The sequence below is a fragment of the Berghia stephanieae genome, chromosome 5 (genome assembly GCF_034508935.2).
Source record: "Berghia stephanieae isolate SIO BIC M18660-M18661 chromosome 5, UCSD_Bste_1.3, whole genome shotgun sequence".
In the NCBI taxonomy this organism is placed as follows: Eukaryota; Metazoa; Mollusca; class Gastropoda; order Nudibranchia; family Aeolidiidae; genus Berghia; species Berghia stephanieae.
This window is the reverse complement of record NC_088364.1, coordinates 47410617-47425616: the sequence shown is the minus strand read 5'-3', so window position 1 is coordinate 47425616 and position 15000 is coordinate 47410617. Positions and strand designations below refer to the sequence as shown.

Below are 15000 nucleotides of genomic sequence, written 5' to 3'. Positions count from 1 at the left end.
GGTTTTTTTATTTGGGGGGGGGGAGGTGAGTATTTTTGTTTTGTTTTTAGGTTTGTTTTTTTTTTCTGGGGGGGGGGGGGGGGGGGGGGGAGCGGTGTTTGACTCTGTATTTAACGGGTAGGATTGTTTTTGTTTTCTGTTTGTTTGAGGTTTTTTGTTTGTTTCTTTCTTTGTCTTTGTTTTGTTTTTGTAATGATTTGTTCTTATCAACAATCAGTTGAAACTTACTTGTTATCCTCTTCTCCTTCACAGTGACAAATACGACAAATATCAACCTTGTCCGACATGGCGGATAATTGGGAGTCGCATCTCTCTGCCCCTGGAGGACTCTGTGTGTTCTGGAGAATTTTCTGTAGAAAACGATATGAAAATACAACAGTTATCTTGGAGCTCATTAGGCTGACGTTATGCCGTAAAGGCGCACATTAGTTAGATTTTGAAGTAAGACAAAAAAAAAATTAAAGACCTCTTAGAGAAATGTGAATATAGATATAATGCATTCTTTATTTGTGTTTTGTTATTGTTTTCTGATATACTTCCTTTAAAAGTAAAATTATATACTCACGAGTCATTCCATTGTCAACTTAGTCAACTCTAGAGAAATCGTGTTATTTTTATTTTTTTTTTAACATGAGTTTTTATCCAGAGAATTATCCACTAAACGTACTCAAATCGTTTTACAAGGCGTCCCTAGCCAACAGCAGCATTTAACATTTAGGATGTTAGGCGAAGTCGAGAAGTCCCAGGTTTGAGAGTTTTTGCCATGATGAGGGTCATATAATCTGCCCCTGGAGGACGATATTTGAAGGATGAGTTCTCAAGCCAATTTTTTTTTTATAATACGTGTCTTTCTAGAGAACTGGTAAATTATTCCCCCTGATTTAGCAACTCCTTGCTAAGCAGGCAATTAACAATACACTACGCAATGCTCCTTCAAAGTCGATAGTAGATAATGAAAGCAATAATAAATTTGCATTACGTCAAAAGCTACGCAAAGAATCAATCAACAAGTCATAGGAATTGATGAAATAAACACTCGTAAACGGGCGTGGTAATAAAGTGTCTCTTAATTATCATATTAATTATAATAATAATAATAATAATAATAATAATTATTATTATTATTATTATTATTATTATTATTATTATTATTATTATTATTATTATTATTATTATTATTATTAATATTATTAGTATTATCATCATTTCTATTAGTATTATCATTTATTATTATTATTATTATTATTATTATTATTATTATTATTATTATTATTATTATTATTATTTGATATCAAGTTACAATCGTTTTCTGGCATCTTACAAGTTCATTCATTCGGCCACAAAATCACCACAACATTAACATACACACAGTTCAAAGTTCACAGAGAATCAAGACAAGCACAATGAGAAACGTTGGTTTAGAGAGGCCTTATTGTCCTATTATACTCAGGCTTCTTTAAGCATTATTCTAAGAATATGTTAACTTTAAATCAATACAGTGAATATCAAAATATTGTGTCGATTCAGATAAAAATTCCAATAAAAGTTGCCTTCAACGATATTGTGGTCTTTTTTGGAAAACCAATGTTCTTTTTGTAGACACAATATAATGCAATAAATGATCATTATTCCAAATGACATGTTATTCTGTAGACACTGTAATCTTTTTTTTCATAATCAGTTCCCGAGTCTTTTAAGTTTTTGCTGGATTTTTTTTTCTATTTTTGTGCAAAATTTTTCCAAGCTTATGTCTGTTCATTTGCAGGTCTGACATCCGAACGCAATTATGGGCCTACCTAGTTTAACATTGTTGTAATGGACAATACTTTCCGTCATTTTTTTATATTTTCATCACAACAATAAGCAAATAATAAATTGGTTTATCAGACTCCAAATAAGTGCACGTCGTTCCAAGCGTATTATTTCGATCACTCCCTAAAACGATGTAGACATGGAACAAACATTCAAATTCATAAGATATAAAAAAATGTATTTACTCGTATCTTAAGTGTAAGAGCTTTCTGTTGTCCTACATGACAATAAGCCAAGATCAAAGAATTCTGTCTACAAACGTTTTTTTCTATTGATCCTTTTTTTTTTGTTAAAGTGTAAATTCTATTTCAATTAATTCAGAATAGTTATTCAGTGCTTTATGTTTCAGCTTTACAGCGGCTCATAAGAGATGTTATAACCAATATTTTAAGGACCATCCTTGACAATTTAATCTGTATTGTGACTTAAATGCCAACCATAACTTGCGTATTATTTGATGTTAGCATAATGTCATTAGAAGTTTGTACACATTATATATATATATATATATATATATATATATATATATATAATATACATAATATATATATATATATAATATATATATATATATATATATATTTAGAGTTGAAATATTATCTTTCTGAGTGAGTGAATTTAATATGTAATGAATAATTAGTATATTGGGAAGTCGAAAGGCTCGTTAGTTATTTGATATTATTATACTCAGCAAAGCGCATACAGTATGGCCATTCCCAATTAGCTACCGTACTCTGGAAAAACTCGTTTTTAAAAGTTTGGCCAGAAAACTCGTTCTTTAAATATCAATCGATTCAAATAACCCTCATATTAGCAAATACTCTGAAACTCGGGACTTTGCGAAGTTTTCCCAGAATAAGGCTAACTGTGAATGAGCCCAATACATAAATGGGGTAGCCTACATACAAATCGCAATATTTATGTGTAACAATAATGAAAAGCAATAAAATAATCAATTTCATTTTACGAATACAGATGCTATGGACATTTCGGATTTCCCCTTTGTCAACGAAAAACGACAAATGACACACTAAAGACGAATGAGAGGATGATTAAATAATTAGCCTTAACAACGTATTTAGTGTCTCATTCATCGTGTTTTGTTGACAAAGGGTAAAATCCAAAACGTCCACATCATCCGTCTTTGCAATTTAACTACTCGTAATTCCCTTTTATTATTGGTATTAACGTTTACAAGCTTCAAGCACCATTTACATAACATTTATTTATGTGACACATTTGGCGAATATTGTGTTTGTATTTTAATAAAAGATTAAGCAAGCCAAGCCAATTATTGCCGCTTATCAGTCTCGTGAGGTCAGTCGGTACAGAGAATGGAGGAAGAACAAAGACTAGTGGCTGAATGATTGGATGAAACGTTTAAAAAGTGAAGGAGTAAATCTAAGGAATATACAATCAGTGATAAAATTATAGATACGGTATAAAGTACCAAAGCTGCCTTTGTCAATTTTTTTTTCAAATTAAAACTTTATAATTGGATATTAAATAAGCGGACCTATATCAAAGGTCGTTGGATGGTTTAGGTAATGATGATGATGATGATGATGATGATGATGATGATGATGATGATGATGATGATGATGATGATGATGATGCATTCCGAAATGTGTGTCCCCCGCTCAAGTTGTTGTTTTGTTCATAAAAAGCGTGGCGGGCACATATCAATGATGGTGAGAAATATAGGGTATGAAAAAGTGTCAGATGAGAACAGAGAAAGTAATGAGCATATCAAGGTTATAGAGGGCCAAACTCGGGGTCCAATTTGCAAGGAACCCTCTTCCTGGATATGAGAGAGATCAGCGAGCAGTCGCACTAGCCACTGAGTCATATGGATGGCTGAATGGTTCAGTGGCTTGTGCAATTGCTGGCTGATCCCAGAAAGCCAGCTGGATAGCTTAGTCAGTTGTGCGATCTCTCTCTCTCTCTCTCTCTCTCTCTCTCTCTCTCTCTCTCTCTCTCTCTCTCTATCTATCTATCTATCTATCTATCTATCTATCTATCTATCTCGCCCAGGCGGAGGGTGCCGTCCCAATTGGATCCTGAGGTTGGCACTGACCCCGTGGCTTTTTATTCTCTGTTTTCATCTAGCACTTCTCCATACCCTATTTTTCTCATAAGTGCCCGCTCTACACTTTTTCTGATGTGTACAATGTTATGATTTTATTGTGATGGTAAAAGCGATAATGCATATTAAGTGTAACGTCAATAAGGAAAGGTGATAATGAGAACATTGTGATGGTTAGGAAACGCTTTATACAGGTTAGTTATAATTGGGATTGGACCGATGGAAGAAGCTGGTTATCAAGCGGTATCTGAGAGTATTAAAATAATAATAATAATAATAATAATAATAATAATAATAATAATAATAATAATAATAATAATAATAATAATAATAATAATAATAATAATAATAATAATAATAATAATAATAATAATAATAATAATAATAATAATAATAATATAATAATATAATAATAATATAATAATAATAATAATAATAATAATAATATAATAATAATAATAATAATAATAATAATAATAATAATAATAATAATAATAATAATAATATAATTGTAATAATAATAATAATAATAATAATAATAATAATAATAATAATAATAATACATAATAATGGTAAGAAGAAGAAGAAGAATACCATCTTCATCATCATTTTTTTTCATCTTCTCCATATGATTTCGTTTATTATTCAATCTGTCTATCTATGAATTAACTATTTACAGAAATCCGTTCCTACTTCAAATTGTAAATGTGTTTTTCTCGCCTAAAAATACTAGACTTTGTCGTAAAATTGGTACACACCCACAGTAATCAACATCAAGCTTTTATATACAGAGCGATATCCGTAAAACAAGCTCAAATCTTTTACAGGGGGTCCCAGGGTTGCGATTGTTTTTGCACATTCAACTCTGTAATCGGTGAGAGAATGTGAGTAAAGAGCCTTTCACAAGGACTCAACTTTCCGACAGAACCGCGGGTCTCAAACCAATTTTCCTACTGGTTAGAAGCCGAATGTTATATCATATTATGTCCAGAAAGCAACATGATATTGCTAAATTACTATCTGACCAGGTTCCCAATCACAGGGATAATGTCATTTTCTATTCATGCTTTTTTCTACTGTTAGTTTATGAGTCTAATGACTTTATATATAATTTTTTTTGGATCTGCAGTAACACCAATAGCTTTCTTTCAGGGCAGAAACTAGTATTGCAGCTCGATATTGCTGAATTTGTCCTACCAGATTCCCAATCATAGGGATTATCTCATTTTTTACTCATACGTTTTCTAATGTTGTTTCACGAGTCTTGTTGGCTTACAGAAATACCTTTTTTTCTCTCTACAGATAACGTCAAAAGCTTTCTTTCAGAACAAGCGATGCAAGCAAGACAAAATTAAAATGAAGCTCAGTATTAGTAATGGAAAGGAGGCGCGGGGGGGGGGGGGGGGGGGTGTCATGATATTATAGATGAACGGTTATAGCATGATGTAATATTTTATGTATAGGTGAATGAGTAAAGCATAGACATAATTTGTATACTCATTACCATCTCATGGGGAGGTGGCAAGGATGGTAGGGTCTCCCCTGACGCCAGCAACGTTGCGTTCACGGCTACCGGCTCAAGTAGTGCTGTCTCAACTCTGCGTCCCTGTGGCATATTGGGATCTTCTGGCATATTATTATAATTTCCACTAGTGACAACATGCCCGTTATTTTGCGATGGTTGTTGTTCAATACTAATTCGGACGGTTTCTTCGTTAACAGGTGCATTTTGGGGCGGATTATCTGAGACGTAAGCAGGATTTTCCATTCTTGACCTCGGAGGGGATTTTTTTCTGTCCAAAAATTGCAATAGGATGATCGTCCAGTGGTTCAATATTATGGAAAAGCTGTCACATCATAAATAACACTGTCGCCAATATCCTATATCACAGATAAAAGAAATAGATATATTTATATGTATTCGTTTTAAAAACTAATAAATTGTCAGTAAGCGGCTTATAAAAGAGATGTGGTTTTGAAAACGACTGCTTCGGGGGTGAATTTATTAAAACTCTTTTATAAACAAAAGTAGAACAAAATTACAAAACAACCAATGTTTCATCAAATTATTGATATTCAATTATATAAATATCAACACAATATTGCAATGAATCAATCCCGTTTTGTTTTTCTTTTTTATTATTTTCCAAAACGTTATAATGACATATCCCTAAAATACCCCTGCAAATATAGCAGCTGTGTCAATCAAATAATTGTCCGGAGTAATAAATCGAATTGTATGTAATCCCACGGGACACTCACACAAAGTTAATTATAAGTTAGGATCCTGAATCGGGGTTTCTTTTATGAACAAACCACAAACAGTCATGTTATCCAAGCACCATCACTAACTAGTATATCCCTTAGAACCAGTTCGTATAACACATAAATCCGTCTATCATTTTGTGCCATCAGAAGTGTGCTTTTCCATTAAACCGTGTAAGAATAGAACATTAAACCCATCACACGCCTTTGTAAAGCTATAAACATCAACAAATGGAAACCGGAGAGCGGTGGCATGAGACAACACTAAATAATCACAGGTTGTCGTCAGGGATGTCACATGACTGTCGGTCAATACATGAAACACGTTTGTCAGAAGAAAATTCCACAAAATGTAAAAATCATGTCGTACCGAGTATGATTGGTTGATGGCTTCACGGAGACAGCGATTCGAGCCAGCTTGATATCGATAAACGTTTATCTAACATCGCCTGCGGTTATGTGCGCTCACAAGTAGATATAATAACTCACAGATCGTGACAAAGCACAAAGGCAGCTTACTTCAGTCAGTTTCTTTTATGAATTTTGTTTTGTTTTCTTTTGTTTTGATTTGTTTTCCAATCAATACTACCCCCCCCCCCCCGCCCCAACCCCCAACCCCGCGCCTTGTCTCTCCCTCAACTTCTTGCATCACAACAATAACAATAGGAAACCAAGACACATCATCTCTGTCTATTCGAGCTCTTACTCTTTTGCTCGTGAGTGTGTTGCGCATGGCTGATTAATAACGTTAATTGGTCCTCACTTCAGTAAGCTAAAAGTCAAAACAGTAATTAGCAATCATCTGTTATTTACGTAGGTAACGGGGAAAGAAATCAAAATCTTTTCAACATAAAACTATAAGGGGAATTGCCCGGAAAAATGCAAAAGTCCCAGAAGATCTGTATTTACTACAACGCAAAATTGAACCTGTGTCGAATTAGAAAATGGTAAACGGCGGATTGTTCAGTTACTCGGAGCTGTAGACATATCTCCTTGAAATTTCAGAAATTAGTAATGGTGCTATACAAAATTCGCAATCTTCATTATTTTTTTTTGCGATGGGTAAATTAGTTATTTCTAAAGACCTGAGTTAAATAGGATTCAATAGTCTGATGTCACGTCGTCCAGCAACGAGCAACTTGGTTCTAAACAAAGAAAATCTGTACTTTTTATTCTTCATGCTGGCTAGAACTTTTTCACATGCCATGTGATCAGAATGTATAAAATTCAAAACATGATCAGATTTATAATGTTTTTCTCCTCTGGGTACACTTTTCTGCTCGTCAGAGAAGTATTTCATAAGGGCGTCCGCCATTGTTCCGATAGTTTAGAGTCAGTTACTAAGTTACTCTGCGTCATGACGGAGGAAGTGAAGTCACGACTGTTGAAGCGTATTGAAATGATTGTACGTTGGATTGTCGTTTCCTTTTTTTTCTCTGTGCGGCTATGTGGTCTTTTGGGATGACACTCGCTTTCGGGTCGGATGGTCCTGGGTTCGAGCCTCGCTGGGCGCATAGTTGAGTCCTTGGAAAAGGCTCATTAATCACATTTTCTCACCGTACTCAGGTGCCTTACAGGCGTCATGTTTCGCTCTACATGTGACGTGCTACTGTTGGTCAGGGACCCTTTGTAAAGCGCTTTGAACACATTTAATGAATATTGCGCTATATAAAAGCTCAAGTTTTTTCTTTTCTTTTTTTTTCTTTTTTTAACAAAGAGGTTGTTCCATTTTTTAATTATTTTTTTTGGTTGCTTTTTTCTTTATAATATACTATTTCAATATTCTCATAAAAGAACAGCGAGACCTAATAGGAAATGGAACGGTGACCTGACCAATCTATTCAATTCGTCAACAGAACCAAATGTGACTCAGTGTGCCAATCTGGTATCATGTCGGAATGAAATAGATGAAGAAAACTGAGACGAATGTCAAAATAATCAGCAATGCGGAATTTAAATTGTTACAGCTTAAATTAAAAAAAAAAACTATACTCATTCTCCTTGCTGTAAGCATGTTATAACTCGATTTTCATTATTTAAGCTAAAAAGAAAAAGGTTTAAGCAACAGGTTCGTCCGAAGATTGGTCAGAAATTTGATAAAAATTTAATGTTACGAATTTTACGTTATAGTTCGCGGATGGGGTTTGAAAAAAAAATGTTTAAGTAACAGGTTCGTCCCGAAGAATGATCAAAAATTTGATGAAAATGTCACGATTCATACAAATTCTACATTATTGTTGGCGGATCTGATGGTACCATGGTATTTTGGGGAACAAAAGGTGAAAGTAACAGGTTCATCCCGAAGAATGGTCAGAAATTTGATGAAAATTTAATATTATGAATTCTACGTTATAGTTGTCAGATCTGATGTTGCTTTGGAAATAAAAGGATTAAGTACAAGGTTCGTCCCGAAGAATGATCAAACATTTTAATGAGAATGTCACGTTTCATACAAATTCTACGTTATTGTTCGTGGATCTAATCGTGTTTGGGAAAAAAAGGTGAAAGTAACAGGTTCGTCCCGAAAAATGATCAGAAATTTGGTGAGAATGTCACGTTTCATACAAATTCTACGTTATAGTTGGCGGATCTGATGGTGTTTTGAAAAAAAAGGTTTAAGTAACAGGTTCGTCCCGAAGAATGGTCAGAAATTTGATGAGAATCTCATGTTACGAATTCTATGTTAGCGTTGTCAGATCTGATGTTGCTTTGGAAATAAAAGGTTTAAGTAACAGGTTTTTCACGTAGAATGGTCAGCAATTTTATGAAAATTGCATGTTACGATTTCTACGTTATAGTGGGCAGATCTGATGTTGCTTTGGAAAAAAAGGTGAAAGTAACAGGTTTTTCGCGAAGAATGGTCAGAAAATTGATGAGAATTTTACGTTACTTATTATTTCTTATTTGGAGAAGGAAGAACCTTGTCTGGACGCCGGTTTGGATCATTCTTGGTCTGCCTACTCATCTTCAGCTGTTCCAGCAGGATTGGATCTAGGCTGGTATCACCTTCAGGGTCATGGCAGCGCACAAGCTCCTGTACGACGTCAACGTGATGATCCTTCTCAGGAACAGGGAAACATCAAAAGGAGGAAACATCATTAAAGATCCAACCAAAAGAGTGCCTGCATTCAATAACGCCAGGAAATACTGGACTGTCCAGTCACTTTACTAGAAGGTGGCTACGAAACCATCCTTAGGGCTGAGGAAGACTTTAAAAGCTGGGTTGACGAAATACATTTGGAGGTGTAGCCATACGCTACTACTACTACTACTACTACTACTACTACTAATTCTACATTATAGTTGGCATGTCTCTTGTTGTTTTCGCCGTCATCCTCTACGCAGTTACAAGATGTTCGATTGAATTCTGTCACGACCAATTTTCTCCGATTTTTTTTACTAACTGGCAATGTCCATACAACATACTCTTAATTCTTATAACAGGTAATACCAAAACCTGCGCAACCAATCTAATTTTGTTGTTTAATTACAAGTTTCTTTATTTCTCTTGATTCTCATATATTGTAATTTCAGTGCCTATTCACCTATCTAACGAGAATATGTGGTCTTGTGGTATGACGGAGAAATAGAAATATGCTTATTATTATTATTATTATTATTATTATTATTATTATTATTATTATTATTTATTATATTATTATCATCACACCATCATCATCATCATCATCATCTCACCACCACCATCATCGACATCATCATCATCATCATCATCATATAATCATCATCATCATCATCATCATCATCATTATTATTATTATTATTATTATTATTATTATTATTATCATCATCATCACCATCATCATCATCATCATCATCATCACCACCACCATCATCGACATCATCATCATCATCATCACCACCACCATCATCGACATCATCATCATCATCATCATCATCATCATCATCATCATTATTATTATTATTATTATTATTATTATTATTATTATTATTATTATATTATTATTATTACTATTACTATTATTATTATAATTATTATTATTATTATTATTATTATTATTATTATTATTATTATTATTACCCTCGCCTTCGAACCGGAAAGTCCAGGTTTCAAGTACCCCTCTGAGCGGCGAGTAGTTAATTCTTTGGAAAAGGCTCTTAACTCGCGTGAATTCACCGTACCCAGGTGTGAAATCAGTACCTGACTGTTAACAACGTTGTCTCTGTCTAAGAAAAAGTGTAATATCGCTTAACAGCTGTCATGTCTCGTCCTACATGTTAAGTGTTGCTGTTGGCTTGGGAATCATTGCACAGCGCTTTGAGCACGTTTGATAGATGTTTTATTATATAACTGTTCAAGTTTATATCGCTGCGTTGTTTCTTGAATCGTTTAATGAAATGTTGGTTTCATTTTATTCATTCGTTGATTCATTCATAATTTCATGTTAGTTACTTAGGTTGGTGCAGCACTCGCTTCACACACAAAGGGACTGAGATCAAGCCCGGGTGCAGTCGAAATTTTTTCCTGACCCCCCCCCCCCCCCCTCCTGTCCACCCAGCAGTGTTTGGATAGCTGAATCTGTTAGATCTGGCGGAGTCTACTTTGCGATTGACTAGCTAGCGTCCTATCCAAAGGATAGCAAACAATTGTTATTGCTCGTTTTCACGGGTTAGAAACCGGGATAAATTCGGCTCCATGGGTCAATTGGCTCTGAAGGACTACTTTTTACTTTGTCATCTTTTTCATTTTATTCAATAATTTCATAATCGCTGTTTCCAGTCTAATTATTAAACTGTCGAATTGTACTATTGAAACTAATAAAGGTTTTTAATGGTTTTAAATAGGTTAAACGAAAACGTATAGTAACAGGCGCCTGGGGGAAAGTGAGACTAATGGGACTGGTTTCACGACGATGGAAAGCCACCACAAATGTAAATATAGAATGAAGTTGACGTCACTCGGGTCTTTGTTATTGTTTTGTTTTGTTTTTTGCCATCCACGTTTATGAGATATAGGCTTCAACAGTCAAGACGTCACTTTCCTCGTAATGACGCATAGTAACTAAGTAACTGGCTCTAAACGATCGGAATAATGGCGGACGCCCTTATGAAATATTTCTCCGACGAGCATAAAAGTGTATCCAGAGGAGAAAAACATTATAAATATGATCATGTTTTGACTTTTATACATTCTGATCACATGACATATGAAAAGTTCCAGCCAGAATGAAGAATAAAAAGTACTGATTTTCTTTGTCTAGAATCACGATGCTAGCCGTTGCTGGGCGACGTGACATCAGGCTATTGAATCCAATTTTCACTTAAGTGTATTATCCAGACTACAAAAGTTCATGGTCACACAGAGTTTTGTGTGTTGGTCCGTTGTACTTCTGGATGGCAAAGTTGTGTGGTTCTTAGCCAAACGCATACTATCTATACATAATAATATTTTTAACTGGTCCTACCGGAAGTCACAAATCTGATTGATTGCGGCGGCCATGAAATCCCCATACAACATTACAAACAGAAAAACAATTGACCCATCGCCTCAAGACGGTATTATGTCTGGATGAACAAGATTCCAAAATATTTTCAAGTAAAAATGACCGGAAATGTGAGATTGTTTTTGTTTGTTTTTTGTTTTTGTTTTTTGGGGGTTTTTTCTGTCTCTTTAAGGAATTCATTCATCCATCTTAATCGACGTTGGGGGTCCTGATAGCTAAGTTAGTAGAGCACTCGCTTCACATGCAAAGGGACCGAGATCGATCCCGGGTGCAGCAGAGATTTTTCTGACCCCCCCCCCCCCCTAATAGTCGACAGGTCTGCAATTTGACAATTTTCGGAACAACATTAAAATTTAACCCAGGTCTTTTTAAAATTAAGGTTCGTTTATTTTTGAATAGTTTTCTTGTATAGCGCGATATCCACTAAACGTTCTCTCTAAGTAGTTTAATAGAGGTCTCTGACCAACAGCAACACGTAACATGTTGAACGAGACATAAAGCCTGTTAGGCGATGTTACATTTTTTTTTCTTCCGACAGAGATAACGTTGTTAACGGCCAGATACTCATTTTACATCTGAGTTGGGTGTGAGAATGTGAGTAAAGAGCCTTTACCAAGGACTCAACTGTGCGCCGAGCGAGGCTCGAACTCAGGACATTCCGATACGAAAACGGGTGTCAATCCACTTGACCATAGAGCCGCATTTTAGCATCTTAATCACCCTTAATATCACCTTTTTGAAGCGTTTGGTTTTTAACTTGACGATGGCAATCCTAACGGCATCTTGTTTGTGCGTCTATGTGCTCCTATGGTCTGACGTCCGCCTTCTGATCGAAAAGTTCAGTTTTCAAGTCCCGCTCTAAGCGGCGCATAGTTGAGTCCTTGGAAAATTTCCTTTACTCATAATTTGTTCACATTTACTAACCGTGCTCTGATGTAAAATGAGTACCCGGTCGTTAACAGCGTTGTCTCTGACGGAGAAAAAAACGCCCTGAAATATAGCCTAACAGACGGCATGTCTCGTGTTGCTGTTGGCTGGAGACCTTTTGTAAAGCGCTTTGAGAACGTTTAGTGGATATTGTGCGTTATACAAATGGTCAAGTTCTGTTTGAAGCGTTTTGGTGAGTGCTAGTCCCTGTCGTTTACGATTAAAGAAGGGGAGAAAATCTGCACACATTATCATGACGTCATTCTCCTAACGGATCATTGTTAGGAGTAATGTAGATGGACATGTATGCGATTGGTCAACGAACATTATGTATGTATAATTGATGAGGATCAACCGTTAGTTAATTGCTCCACTCTGGAAAAAAAACTTATATTTTAAACTTTGGCCAGAAAATTCGTCCTTCAAATATCGAACGATCTCAATGACCCTTCCATTGGCAAAAACTCTCAAACCTGGGACTTCCGGTTTGAGAGTTTTTGCCAAGATGATGGTCATTTAAATCGCTCCATATTTTGAAGGACGAATATTCTGTCAAATTTTTAAATATTTATTTTTGTAGAGTAGGCAGTTTATACTTTCAAGACCATTACGGGTTATCGCATATAGGGTGTGTTCTTGCTGTACTTAACAATCACGTGCCTGAGAGCATACATTGTTATGGTATAATTGTTGTATTGGTAATAAATTAAAATCAACATAAAATATTGTCCAGCACAACCATGTTGAACTACACCCATAAATGGGCGGTATTTAGGACAATGTGGGGGTCCCAATAGCTCAGTTGGTAGTACACTTGTTTCACATGCAAAGGGACCAAGATCTAACCCGGGTGAAGTCGAGATTTTTTTTCCTGACCTCCCTGCCCACCCAGCAGTGGTTGGGTTTCTGGGCCTGTTAGATCTGGCGAAAAGTACTTTGTGATATACTAGCGCCCTATCCAAAGTGTAGCAACAATTGTTATTGTCCATTTTACACTACATATATAATATCTTTGAAAACTAGTTTGTAACCAAATATAAAAAAGTATTATTTGAACACTCTAACCACTCTTACCCCGGGAAAAATTTAAAAAAACTAACGAAGCTACTGGGGAGTGCTTAGCTTTTTTTTTAATTCAATAATTTATAGCAATACCCAATGTTTCTAGAAGTGGATAAATAAAGTTCATCTTATCTTATCTCATCTTATCTTTGTGGCCCTCAAATCTCTAAGGTCTCTGGTCTGTTAGTAAGACATTCGCATTGTTACTTATAGGTACCGGTTCGAATCCCACTCTACTCAAATTTACTCAACATACTCAGGTTTACAATGAGTCCTGACCAGTAACAGCATTAACTTGTTTGAAGAAAAATAGTTATTTCTGACATAATATTTCGTCCTATACGTTGACTTGAGACCCGGTGTGAAGCGCTTTGGACACAATTAGTGAATATTACGAGACATTAAGGCGTAGGTGTGTGTTTGTGTGTGTGTGTGAGAGAGAGAGAGAGAGAGAGAGAGAGAGAAAGAGAGAGAGAACATGTGAGTGAGTGGCTTGAGAATGTATGTGTGTATTTGAAAAAAACATAAACTTAAGCATTTATATAGCGCAATATCCACCAAACGTGCTCAAAGTGCTTTACAAGGGGACACTAACCAACAGCAGCACATAACGTGTAGGACGAGACATGACGCCTATTAGATAATATTATAATTTATTTCAGACAGAAACAACGCTCTTGGCGGACAGGTACTCATTTACACCTGAGTACGGTGAAATAATTTGAGTAGAGAGACTTGTCCAGGGACTCAGCTATGCACCACTCAGAGCCGGACTCGAACCATGGACTATTCCGGTCCGAAGGCAAGTATCATACCACGAGACCATTTGTCGCACCATTTGGCGAGAGCCAATGTTCAACATTGTAAAGCGGTCACAGGTATTAGCGATTTTTAAAAAATATCTCTTTCATTATTTTTTTTTAATTCAATTCTTTTTAATGTAACCGAGTTGGAAGCCTCTACCATAAGTATAAATCTTGCCGCTTAACTGAATAAAAGTGAAAAAAATTGTTAATTGAAAGCTTGACCTCATCCGGAAATTACTTCCGACTGGTTTAGTCCATTGTTTGTCTAAAGTATCACTGTTAGACGTCTTGGTTGCCATGGTGTTCATTCAACGGATAAAAACGATGGGCAGATTTAGTCGTGATAACCTTATTGATCAAATTATGCGACTTGAACTCTAAAAAAAGCCATCACTTTTATATTAAGAAAAGATGAAAAAGGAATATAACAGGGTTTGTTTTGTTTTTTAAAGGACAAAACACATGAAACGCGACGTCTCGGGACTCAAAATCTTCCTCAGCCAACAAAGAAAGCAATTGAAACTGTAAAAAAAAAAAAAACTTTGCGTAAAACTCAGAT

General features: G+C 35.4%; 1 protein-coding gene across 6 annotated transcripts in view; it reads right to left on the bottom strand.

The window, feature by feature from the left end:
- LOC144973058 (E3 ubiquitin-protein ligase MARCHF1-like) overlaps window positions 1–15000 on the bottom strand; it is a 74787-nt gene that overhangs the window by 7136 nt on the left and 52651 nt on the right. For 4 of the 6 annotated variants that reach the window (XM_078915034.1, XM_078915032.1, XM_078915031.1 and 1 more), the window contains exons 3-4: window positions 5403–5779; window positions 229–350 (exon numbers count right to left, since the gene is read on the bottom strand). In XM_078915034.1, coding sequence (XP_078771160.1) covers window positions 229–350; window positions 5403–5666 — 386 coding nt within the window. In that variant the 5' untranslated portion in view covers window positions 5667–5779. Of the gene's footprint in view, window positions 1–228; window positions 351–5402; window positions 6872–15000 lie in introns of those variants that run through there. The other 2 variants (XM_078915035.1, XM_078915036.1) reach the window with 2 other exon arrangements.